This window comes from Lissotriton vulgaris, chromosome 5 (genome assembly GCF_964263255.1).
Source record: "Lissotriton vulgaris chromosome 5, aLisVul1.2, whole genome shotgun sequence".
In the NCBI taxonomy this organism is placed as follows: Eukaryota; Metazoa; Chordata; class Amphibia; order Caudata; family Salamandridae; genus Lissotriton; species Lissotriton vulgaris.
Window position 1 is genome coordinate 1,450,901,335 of NC_141693.1, and position 12,779 is coordinate 1,450,914,113.

At 47.5% G+C, this 12,779-nt stretch overlaps 1 protein-coding gene across 1 annotated transcript in view; it reads right to left on the bottom strand.

Annotated features, from left to right (window-relative positions):
* LOC147712728 (6-phosphofructo-2-kinase/fructose-2,6-bisphosphatase 2-like) overlaps positions 1 to 12,779 on the bottom strand; it is a 235,129-nt gene that overhangs the window by 11,737 nt on the left and 210,613 nt on the right. Inside the window, exon 12 of the mRNA XM_086919698.1 lies at positions 702 to 831. Within this exon, the coding sequence (XP_086775824.1) occupies positions 702 to 831 (130 nt within the window). The remainder of the gene's footprint in view (positions 1 to 701; positions 832 to 12,779) is intronic.

The following is a 12,779-nucleotide window of genomic DNA, read 5'->3' on the forward strand; positions in this document are numbered from 1 at the left end:
TCCATAGTGAATCCCACCAACAAGACCGACTTGTACTGCACAAAACATGAGCAAAATGTTAATATTTAAACAATAATTAGCAAGTAGAATCAACATGAAGTACCCAATAGGTAGACGAACAAAGCCTTTTCATTGTGATTTTAGACAAACGCATTTTTTAATTTAAGAAATCTGGAGCAGAAGTCATTCTAAACAACTGGTATTCCATTATTTCCATCAAGTTAAATGCTACATTAAAGGCAGAATCTAACCACACACAGCAAACTATTTATGTAACTCTCTAAAACACATTCCCAATTAGGTGTCTTTTTTACAAGGGTCTTTTCGAGGCACAAGTCTGACAAACATTTAGCAAAAGCAATCTGTGCAGACACGTTCAAGTTGCACATACAGGTACTGCACATGCCTACATAAAAGTCTCTACATTCGGTGAACTGCTACTTTACACATTTTTGAGATGTAAGATATGAAAGAGTAGACGTCCCTAGGTATCGAATATGGGAGCTTGGAATTACGAGGTAATGGAAGAGTTAACGAAATTTGAATCTCACATCAGTAAGTCCTTTACTCATACAAATTACACCTTTTTCGTGAATCTTTGCAAACCTGGCACCAGTTATTTGCAAAGCATACAGTAAGTTTAAGAAACTTAATGAATCATGAAAAACACAATGAAAGATCAACTTGGCAGAATCTTGTACCTGCACTCTGATCTAGGAAGTAGGCCAGAAGACAGCGCATGACTGCTTGATGGCAGACAACCAGGACATTGCCTTGTCGTTCCAGCTCCATGATGACCGGTTCCAATCGCTGAACCAAATCTTGGTACGACTAGGGAAAAATATTCATATTACCAAAAGATATAAGAAACAAATGCACACCCTCTAAACACTTTTGGGATCAAAACCACATCACATCAGCAGATTTTGAACAATCTTCATGTAAGTACTGTAAACCACAACTGCATTCTTCCTGAACTACATAGTGAACAATCATGACCAATGCTGCAGAAAAGTCGGTCACGGACGACCTTGACCTGAGGTATTTAGAAACAAATGTTACAAAGGTGTGACTCTATTCTGGTCACATCTCCTGTACCTCACCATGGCTTTGTTGTGTGAACTCTTGCTCACACCAAGCGGACAGCGATAACTCTGCACAACAGACATTCATTTAAATACTAAAATGCAGCCGCATAGCTCTAAAAACTGGAGATAAAACCAAACCCATTTTAGTACATTGAGAAGGAGCCTAGAGCATGTACGCTAAACCATATGCACCAGAACCACCAACGCTTCCCTTTCTCTTATTAACCATCATTAGCCCGGTTCAAAGCTCCTCTCCCCGCATTTGATTAATACAGCACCAATAAAAGAAGTATTCTGCACCAGGAGCCTCCCGAAGCAAGGTCCTTGTTTATTAGAATTCTAATAGTGTAAAAAGAGAAAAGGTAACTTAACAATGTATTGGGGTGCAACCCACGGCATCCACTACTCAGGAGTTACGCATTGAAAAGACAAATGAATTACCATTGACACAAATCACCTTTAAAAACAAGTTACTTACCTCCGGTAATGATCTTCCTGGTTAACACTAACTGCAGATTCATCACTTTTTGCATTATCCCCCGGTACCAGGCTGGATTCAGAAAGGTTCAGAGCATTCTGCTCACTGCTCGTTGGAGTTGTTCCACAATGAAAATGACTAGCGGCACTCATGCACTGTGACCTTAGTTACTTTCAAGGCTGCCCACGCCCCAGACAGTAAGTCCTTCTGCAAATTTGGTATATTAAGAGTGTGGCTCTCTAGATTGAGACCATTTTAGATGGAAAAGAAAAGGGAGGTGGGAAGGTTGAAGAAGAATCTGTGGGTAAATACAGTATCCACCTGAAAGATGGTTACCAAAGGTAAGTAACTTGTTCTTCTGATGAATACTTCTAAATGCAGATTCCTCAAACTTGTGAATAGACATTAGAGCAGTACCTCCCATGGTGGTGTGTCGGAACAGCCTCACACCAAAAAGTTCTGCAGAACTTAACAGGTAAAATGCCACTCTCAAAAGACCCGACTGTCGAGGTAGTAGTGCTTCCCGAAGGTGCGCACTGAAGCCCATGAAGGTGCCCGACAGACTTCCAGGACAGGCAATCCACACGCTAGAGAAATGCTAGCAGCTCTGACCCTTGTGGAATGGCCACAGAGCTTTGGCTTTTTCACCAGTGCATAGTAGATTTTTGTGCAGAGAACAATCCATTGGTTAGATGGCCCACTTCTGCATTGCTTTGTCCTGCTTTGGTCCAGAAACCCTACAAAGAGCTGGACATCCGCTTGACAGTCCTTTCATATGATCTATATAGAAGCTCAATGGCCTTATAGGGTGTAGGAAAGTGCCTCTTTGGATATGGTTACCCCCCACTTTTTGCCTCGTATCTGATGCAAATTTGACTGGAAGTGTGCTGGAGACCAGCTAGTCAGGTCCCCAGCACCAGTGTTTTCCCTAAACTGTATGCTTATTCAATAATTGGCACTACCTTTAGACCCTTGTAAATACCTAGTATTTGGAACCCCTGGTACCTAGTGCATTGGACCTAAAGAGCGTCCTTAACAGCTGCAGCACAGGGTGCGCTCCCCGCCCATCCCTCCCCAAGTTCACACAAACCACCACAGCAGTCTACGTGTCTTGGAACAGAGAAAATCGAAGAGCTGACATGGCCCACATCCCTGTGTGTCATGCCAGCCAAGCACAGCACGTGTACAGGTAAGTCACCCCTACGGCTGGCCTTACAGACCGAAGGCAGGGAGCACTATAACCATTTGTGGGTATATCTATCTGAGTGGATGTGTCCCAGTATATCTAAGGTCACAGTTAGATATTACAAATGCGTAGGGAAGCCATAACGGGTACATGGGCTGTACACTCTTGATTACGAGTTCCCTTCCTACATGATACCTTCACTGTACTCCAAGGTGTTTGGTACCAAATACCTTGTCTTAAGAAACCCACACTGATGCCAGTGCTGGATTTATTTATCAATAAATGCATGCAAAGGGCAACTTAGAGGTGCCCACTAAAAACCTACCGACTACTAGTGTGTTGACGGACTGGTCTTAACCAGCCAGCCACCATAGACAAGTTTCTGGCATCCTGAGGTGAGAGCCTTCACTCTTGGAGGTAAGGAGCAAAGCCTGCTCTAGGCGGAGGTGTTCACACCTCCTCCACGCAGGATGGATATTCCAGGGAGGGGTAGCTTCAAGGGCCCTGCCACCTTTGTTATGAGATCCCAGGCCTCTTCAAATAGTGGAGGTGCCCAATCCCCTGTCCGTACCCTAATTTGTGGCGACAATACAGGTGGGAAAAATTTGTAATGTTAGGGGGGGGTGCGCCCACATTCAGCCAGCACCACCCCAAGGGCGGGCCAGCTAATGTGAACTTCACTTTTCCAACTCTTCCATCTGGTTTTGGAAGGAATTAGCCTTCTAGTGAAAGGGTTATGCCCACCTCCCACAGAAATGGTCATATGGAGGGCGTAGACACCCCACCTAAGGTAGGTAGTTCATTGTCCACTACCTGTCACGCCCCGTAAACGCCCTTGAATTTAGTATGTGGACACCCTGAACCCTTGAACTCAGACTCGATGGATCAACAGTAGATTGAGTCACTGCCTGGCGAGAACTGCAGCAGAACTTTGGCACAAAACTTATGCCATCCTCAGACCTCTCTTGACAATCACGACAGAGTGAGTCGTCCTGGAAGCTGGAAAAATATCAAAGCCTTGGGTAAAATGTCAGCAAACACTGAAGGTTTTCCTTGGAGTAGAGGAGCTTTCCTGCGTGCTGCAGGCACCGACATGCAGAGTCCGATCCACCGTCTTGCAGCTTCCCGGCCCGACCGCAGCAGCAGATGACCAGGAGAAGGCACTCATGCTCTGGAAGGTAAGATAAGTCACCCCACAGAGTGAAGACACCAGGACCAACCGGAGCTGTGCAGCACCAAGGCCAGGGTACCAGACGCCCTGCAGCAAACACCGACCGGGAGTGTCTACTCTGGAATCTCACTGCACCAAGACCAAGCAGCTGTTGAGGGTCATCAGGATCACTGAGACACACTTCGAGTGTGGCCCAGCTGACTTGATTTGTCCTCTCCCAGCAGTCTGTGCCTGACCGCGAGGTGCCTTTCTGCACACCCAGCCCTTCTGACCAAACCCCTCTGCTCCCAAGCCCCCAGCCCAATGATCTGTCTGTGCACCCGGGCTCCATGACCCTTGGCGACCTGAGCCCCATTTGGGAGCCCTCAGTCGTGCCCGCAAGACCCCCTGTGTAGCTACATTTCAGGTGGCCCCCTCCTCTTTACCGCCAGCTACCAGCCTCACAACTGCCCTGCTCCCGGTAGAACCCAGGCAGCTCCCAAAGAACTGCAGGTAGTACTGCCAACCTCGACCCAATACTATCCTGATCCAAGAAGGTGAACCCCTGAAACCGACTGTACCTACCTTTATGTACCTTTGACTTTCCTCCCATAGGATTGCATTGTGCCTAAAAGCACACAGGTTCTAAAGTGTTAATTGCATGTGAAAATTTATATCTAAAACTGTTCTTACCTTGAAACTAAGTTCTTGAGTTTACATTATATATAAAAAGGTGTTTTTTTCTAAATTCGTCTCTGATTTATTCTTTGAGTTTGCCTCTGTGAGTACAACTAATGCTTAGCACTACTCTCTGATAAGACTAACTGTTTGCCCACACAACCACAACAGAGCATTAGTATCATCTACTTAGGCTTTCTAAACCAAGTGGGGACCAACTAGACTCTCGGCACAGAGTACTTTGTTGTAGAACATTATATAGCTAGCCACCTTCCTACATAGGGACGAAGCAATAGAGTTTCTGTTCCACCTTAGGGTGTGAGGCGGAGCAAAGAACACTAGACGAGTGACAGCCTGACCGTTCTAATACGAGTGACTACTTTGGGAAGAAATAAAGCCAAGGTAAGTAGAACAAGCTTGCCAGGAAAGAAGGTAGTGTAAGGTGGATTTACACAGAGCCTAAAGCTTGTGCACACATCTAGCCAATGTTATGGTGATGTTCACACATCCAGCAAATGCTATGGTGATGAAAAAGAGTGTTTTCAATGTCAAAAGTCTCAAGGGAGAACAGAGGTGCACATCAAGAAAGCAAGGACTACATTCAAGACCTTTAGGGGCATCACAATAAGGTTTGGTAGAATCAAATGTTGCAAACCTTTCAATAAAGTGATCACCACCAGTGGTTTGAATAATGAAAGCTGTTCCGGCAATCACAAGAAGGCTAAAAAATTAAAAACAGTTCTTTTTGCAGAAGCCTGGATATAATCTTACCCCTCTGGCTAGGCTAGGACCTCTCTGACAGCGCTTAGAGACCTGCTGGTGATAATGCGCTCAACAAATTTCAATTAACAATAACAATAACAAAAGAGCCAAGGTAAATTCCCTTAACGGTGCCAAACAAAGTCCTTGCTGGGCTAGAGACAAAATATAGTAAAATATCGGACAACTTTGCTTGTAAAAGGTAAATCTGTTTGGGGCCGACCCAATCCACAAATTTGTCCAAATGGTTGTCGTATACTGATTCTGTGAAGGAATGTCTCGCCGCCAAGATGAAGTCATGACAGGTTGAAGGAGGTCAACTGTCGCTGCTCAATCTCCAAGCATGGTGATGTAAAGTTGTGCATGCCCAGATGCAATATGCTGCCCTGTTGCCCCGCTGCTGTGACAGAAGGCCCCTTAAAGCAGAAGTTTGAAAGAAAGACTGATACCATGCCCAGGAGTTCCACGAACCACAATCTCCCACCCCAATCTGGTGCTATTGGATGACTTGGACCCAGTTGTTCCAGATCTTCTTCAGAACTCATGGCAGGGGAGCGAAGGTATACAGGAGGTCTGAACGCCAGTCTAGACTAAAGTCATCTCCAAGGAAGAGCTACTTTACTAAGTTCAGTGCAGACATGCTGACATTGCATCTTCTCAGTACTGGAGAAAAGTTCGAGTCAAGGCTCTTCCCTTTGTTGGAAGTTGCCCCGCGCCACTTCTGAGTGCAACTTGAAATTTGTGATCCGCAGGAGACATCTGGTTGAGTTTGTCCGTTCTAGCATTTAAAGATGCAGCCAGGAGGGTCACCACCAATAAATTCCTTGGCGGTGCAGCCACTTCCAAAGGTGCTGCTCCGCCTGAAACAGGGCCAAGACCCCAATTCACCCTGCTTATTACAGTACCACATGGCGGTGATGTCTGTAAGCACCGGCACCAACCGCCCTTTGATGGAAGGCAGGAAAGACTTCAATGCCATGTGAATCATCCTGAACTTCAACAAGCTGAAGTGGAGTTCAGTCTCTACTGAAGACCAGAGGCCTCTAATATCTACCTTTCCCAGATAGCCTCCCCAACCAAGCAGTGATACATCCTTGAACACCGTCAGTTCTGGGTGGGCCAAGGAGAGGGGCTACCACTGACCCACTCATGGTCCAGCAGCCACCACTTAAGATCTTTTTTTCTTGACACAATGCAGCAAGTTTCCCTGATGTTGTGCCCATTGAGGTTTCAGGTCCCATCTGTAGAGCCCGCATATGCCATCTTACATGTTTCACCGGCAGGATGCAAGAGACTAGCAGACCCAGTGCCTTCAGTGTCATCTGTACTGAAACATCGGGATCATAGGCCCAATGCCCCGGACTCCCTGTTCTGGTTGGAAACCCAAAAAACAGTATTGTATCCAGAATAGCTCAGATGAAAGGGAGCGTCTGCAAAGGAGTTAGGTGTGATTTCAACCTATTGGTATTGAACCCTAAGGATGTTAGGAGGTTCTTTGTCGTCTAGAGGTGGTTTACAAATGCCTAGGATGAGCTAACCTTCAAAAGCCAGTCTTTGAAGTAAGAGAGATACAGGTACCTTTTGCTAGATATGCTTCAACCACCACCATCACTTTTGTGAACAACAGAGAGACACTGGTGAGCCCAAAAGGGATGCCTGCAAACTAAAAATCGTCCTGGTCCACTGTGAATCATTGGTAGTGTCTGAGGGCCTACTGGATGGGATGTGAAGATAAGCATTCTTCAGGTCCAAAGCCACCATCCAGTCTTCATGGTCTAAACCAGATAGAACCAGGCTTAAAGGAGTATCTTGAAAATGTCCCTCCGCAGGAAGGTGTTGAAGTTTTAAAATAGGATGAAGACTGCAGTTCTTCGTCACATGGCAATAGTGGGAATACCACCCAGTTCCTACTTCCAAGGCTAGAATCCTCTATATGGCCCCATCGGCCAAAAGGCCCTGCACTTCCTACCGTTAGACAGGCAGACAGATGGTTCTACATCAGCCAACCTGTAAGAGGTGGAAGACGTTGTAAGGCGGAAAGGAATGAAAGAGCATAGTCCTGATGGAAGTTTGGAGCACCTATTCGTCTGTGGCCCTGCCCTTGGAGTAAATATTCTACCTACGTTTTGGCAAGGAAATACTAAAGCGGTTTTGTGGTTGAAGCCATTGGAGGAGCCGAGCACTGCACTTTGTCCCTGCTGTCCTCTTTGTCTCCGAAATGCGTGGCCTCAGACACAAAAGATCTGAAAAGCTTGAGTTCTGGAGAAAGGGCCTAGCATTAATGTAGAGGAAATCTTCACTGTAGCCACTCAGCTCAAAATTGCAGGTGAATTTATGTTGTGGGAGCAGAAGCGCGTACTGTGAATCTACTCTGTTCAAAATGCTCCAAGGCAGAATCTGCTTTATCCCAAAAAAAGGCGAGCTCTGCAAAAAGTCATGTCCGTTAAAGAGGTCTGATCTCGGGGTAGTGGCCAATCCACGGAACGTGATGGCCATGAGCTAGAGGAGCTCCGGTACCCGTGACTCTCTCCAAAACATCCTCATCGACTATTCGTATCCCGAGTAGCGGGAAACCTGAGGCAGGGATCGTTGCTGCGGCTGAGCCCTACTTCGGCGGCCAGGACCCGACACGCTGTGGTAGCGAGCGTAGGGCAGGGTGACGTGAATCATCGAGTTGCCCCGCGACGCAAGCCCGCGGTTGAAGCATGGGCCCTAAATGCAGAATAGACTTGGCGTAGAAGAATCCAGCACTTCGACACAGCGCAGTGGCCTCTGTGACGGGGCGGGGGGAGGAGTGTTTGCAGCAACTTTGGAGACATGCGCGGTGCAAAGGTGATCGCCGCAATCGCCCAACTGTAGCTGCTCCTGGCAGAAGAGGCCCACACGATCGTCCCAGAGGGCCAGATATACCGAGATGAGCCCGGCATCCCGCCGCCCCATGGACTAGGTGGCGGACGCCGGTGACATCGGAATCCCCCACCCCTCCTGCAACCGTGAAAGGAGCCCCGGCCCGACCCCCTTCCTCCTCCCCTCCCCCTCCTGGCAAGCATCGGAAATAACTACAAGGGCCCAGAGGCCCACCACAGACCTCCACAGGGACTGAACAAAAGAGGCCTTCACGAGTGGAGTCGGTGGGGGCACTGCAGCGGATTGCCCCAGAGGAGACAAAGAAGTGTACTGAGGGCCTGGTGGATGCCTAGCTCCCTCTGGACCCAGCAAAAGTGTGCTAGAGGGCGCCTGGAGACTGGAGGGCAGACGACTGGAGGGCAGACAACTTACTGGCAGCCACAAGCAGCAACCTTTGGTGAGTGAACTGGCTGCTGTCCCCCTTGATCAATGGGCGCTCCGGACACCCTACATTGGAACCCATAATCTTGAGGGCCTTCCACACAGCATATACGTTGATAACATTGCAGTCAAGAATCCTGATTCCTTCACTGGCATAACAAGGGGTCCTGAGCACCAAAACTGCACAACCCATCACCTCGCTGAGGACTGGGGGTACAGGGGAGCCACTGAGAGATTGTCGGGGACCAGAGGCAACAAACCAGTACAGCAGAACAAGCTGGATGAATACACCTTCACTAAATCAGTCCCGCCAGAACCCCAACAAGAGGCTACCGCCAAGACGAGTGTCGAAGGGTGCCAGGCAGAACGGACACTACAGGATGTAATGGACGCTATCCTGGGGGTTCGGGTCACCCTTGAACAAAGGACAGATGCGATTACAATGGAGGCAACACTCCTATTCTATTCTATTCTGGGTTTGGTAAAGCGCAACAGCTGCCCCAGCAATGGGGCGACCCGGCCCTGAGAGAAGTCACAGAACCTACCAGGAAGAGGAAGGGGGGGAAGAGGAACAGAACTAGCCGGAAGGAAATAGGAGGGTCTTGATTGCCTTACGGAAGGCAGAAAGGCTGTCTATGGAGCGTATGTGAAGAGGGAGAGCGTTCCACAGCTTGGGTCCCAGGACCCTGAAGGAGCGACCTCCAGTGCGGCAAAGCTTTGCTCGGGGTACACTCAGAAGGAGCTGGTTAGAGGAGCGCAACTCACGGCTAGGAACATAGGGGCAGATGAGGTTTTGTAGGAGAGTGGGGCTTCCCTGCTTGAAGATTTTGAAGATCGTGATGAGGGCTTTAAATTGAACTCTGGATTCAACGGGCAGCCAGTGAAGTTTGCGGATGGTGGCTCTGGCTGAGCATCTGCGGGGAAGGCCGACCAACGTTCTTGCCGCCGCATTTTGCACGCGTTGAAATCTAGCAGTTTCTGCTTTGTTTGCGCCTAGGAGGAGGACGTTCGCGTAGTCCAGGCGAGATAAGATAGTCGCTTGGACAATCAGCTGGCGAACCTTCGGGTCGAAAAAGCCAAGTATGGGACTAAGATTTCTCAGAAGACCTATGCAGGTGGCTGCCACCTTTTTGGTGTGTGTCTGGAAGCTGAGAGTGGCGTCCATCCAGACTCCCAGATTTTTGACACTGGATTTAGGGAGTGGGGTGGTACCAAGGGATGACGGCCACCAGTGCTCGTTCCAAAGGCTGGTGTTTCTGCCAAGGAGGAGCACCTCGGTTTTCCCGGCGTTCAGTTGTAGGTAATTGTCCGTCATCCATTGTGCCACTGCTGCCAGGCCATTTCTGAACCTGGAGGCCGCGATGGAGGGGCTTTCAGTGAGGGTGATGACCAACTGGGTGTCGTCGGCATACGACACCAGCGTCAACCCCTACTCTTTGGCCACTTCCGCAAGAGGCTGTACGTATAGGTTGAAGAGGGAGGGGCTCAACGCTGAGCCCGGGGAACTCCCTGTGTTATGGGATAGGGTTTGGAGAGAAAAGGGGGGCTGACACCCGGAAGGATCTGTCCTTGAGGAAGGAGCGGAACCAGGTTAAAGCAAGGCCAGACACGCCGGTCATCTCCAGACGTTTAAGAAGAGTGTCGTGGGATACCGTATCAAAGGCTGCGCTGAGATCAAGAAGGATCAGCGCAGCACTCTGACCGGAGTCTAAAATAGTCCGGAGATATTCGGTGGTGGCCAATAGAGCAGACTCCGTGCTGTGGCCAGTCTGAAACCATTTTGGGATGGGTCCAGGATGCCATTTAGGTCCACATGTTTGGAGAGAATGCCGTTGACATGGGCTTCTGCTATTTTAGACAGCCAGGGGAGAAGGGATATAGGTCGGACGTTTTCCGGCTTCGAAGGATCCAGGGAGGGTTTTTTGATAATGGGCGATACCCATGCCTGTTTCCAGGCTGTAGGAACAGTGGCGGATGAGAAGGAAAGATTGAGTATTTCGATCATGGGGGGTAGGAAGAAGTCAAGTGAGTCCATAAAATGAGTAGGGCTCATAGGATCCCCGGGGGAGCCAGATTTCACTTTTTTGCATAGTTTGATTAGGTCGACAGCAGAGATATCAGGGATTTGGTTGAGAGGGGTGATATTGAAGGTGAGATTGGTGGGTTCAATGGGGTGAAGAGGGTCCTGAGAGAAGGTTTTGTAGATATTCTGGACTTTCTCTACAAAATATGTGGCAAGCTGTTCGCATTGTTCAGTGGATGCAATTTTGGGAGAGGGTGACCTAGGGCTCTGAAGCTCTTTGACTAGTTTGAAAATTATTTTAGCTGGATTTGGATTGGAGCTGATTTTGTCAGCATAAAAGGCTGCGCGTGCAGTACGGATAGCTTTTTGATATGTTTTAAGTTTAGATAAAAAGTTGATTTTATCCTGACAGTCAAAGTCTTTTCTCCAATGACGCTCAGCTCTTTTGCATTCCTTGCACACCCTTCCCTAGTAGAGGACACCTCCCAGCTACAGCGCAAAGTCAAAGACCTTCTGGAAATTTGCGGAGGAAAAGTTGATTACGAAGCGCGCACCCGCAGTAAAAATGCGCGCATTATTGGGGTTCCGGAAAAAGCAGAGGGGCAGGAGACGGACCTCTTTGTAGAAGATCTCATACTCATCCACCTCCAGCTGAAGGGACTGTCCAAATTATTTGTGATAGAACGGGCCCACCGAGTACCGGGAGGGAAGCTAAAGCCAGGGAAGCCGCCTCGGCCGATCCTGGCAAAAATACTGAACTTTCGCGACCGAGATGTCATCCTCCAAACTCTACTCTGAAGGAACCACATTTTCTTCTATGGAGCAATTCAATTTGCAAAGGCCTTTAAATAATAAATGGCAAATAAGTAATAGGCGAGTGTTTATGAATCAGCTTCATGCAAGGGATGCATACAGAAGCAGACCACTGAATAAATACATTGATCATCATTCTTCTCTCCTGGAAATCAGAGATTCAAGAGTACACTAGAGGCTGCCTTACCAGGGGGATCTTAAATGTGTTTGCTTTTGTGCTGAAGATCTTCTAGAGCAGTTCATTTTTCTTTGGTCCTCCAAGACTCTTTACTGCTCAAATGCCTCAATGTAAAACAAGTCATGGCAAACAGTCCCACATATACTGACCAAGAGTCACAACACTAGTCCAGTGTGTAGCACAGATTCGTTCAGCCCCAAAAAATAAAAAAAGCGTTTACACCAAGGTATATTGAGAACTGCTTCAAATGACTCTTACCAAGCAGACAAATGAGCATAGTAGCTTTTTATATTAAATATACAAATAAACTGGATTCTTTAAGTGTATACTATAAATAGGTGTAATATTCATTTTCACATAAGATTTCATCTATTACAAAAAAAGTGTTCGCGGATTCTCAGTTAGAGCGGAACTAGTCAGTATTGATGACAATTATGATTTCAAGATGGAGAAAGCATATTCAAATATTGTTATGCCACCGTCCGTCCTTTTTAAAAAAAAAAAAAAGTGTAAAGCTTTATTTTTCAGTTTTACACATACATGGACAAGGTGTATAGTACATTGCAGTATAGAGTATCGGCATCAGCAAAAAATATATGCATTGTGATATGCATGACATGATACATCCATTGGTGTAGGTGAACATTGGAGCGCGGGGAAAAAAATCAAAGACACACCATAAGACATTTAACATGGCACTTGCAATACACGGAAATATTTGTTACCATCAGCCCTCCTTAGTGCAAATAAAACTTCAGTGCGAGTACTAGGTAATAAAGACTTTTCAACTCCATGGATGCCTGTCTCAAACAATGCTCCTAGCCGACCCCCTCGGGAACGATACCACTAGCTGTCTGCGATTTATGCTCAGATTGTTTCTTAGCAATGTAAGTCTTGTATGGTCCCCAAATGTCCACCGGCCTTGAACTAGGGATCAACGTGGCGTATTCCTCGCTATGAGTGTTGCAAAATGCTAAGCTGCGAAGCCATGACTGTAGCGAAGGGGCCCTATTGCTACCCCATAGTAATGCAACCTCCTGTTTAGCTAACAGGAAACCTAGCGCTGCCAATTTCCTGACCTTCCTAGGAAAATTGACCACATACCCCAACAGTGTGATCTCAGCGGTTGGTAACAGCG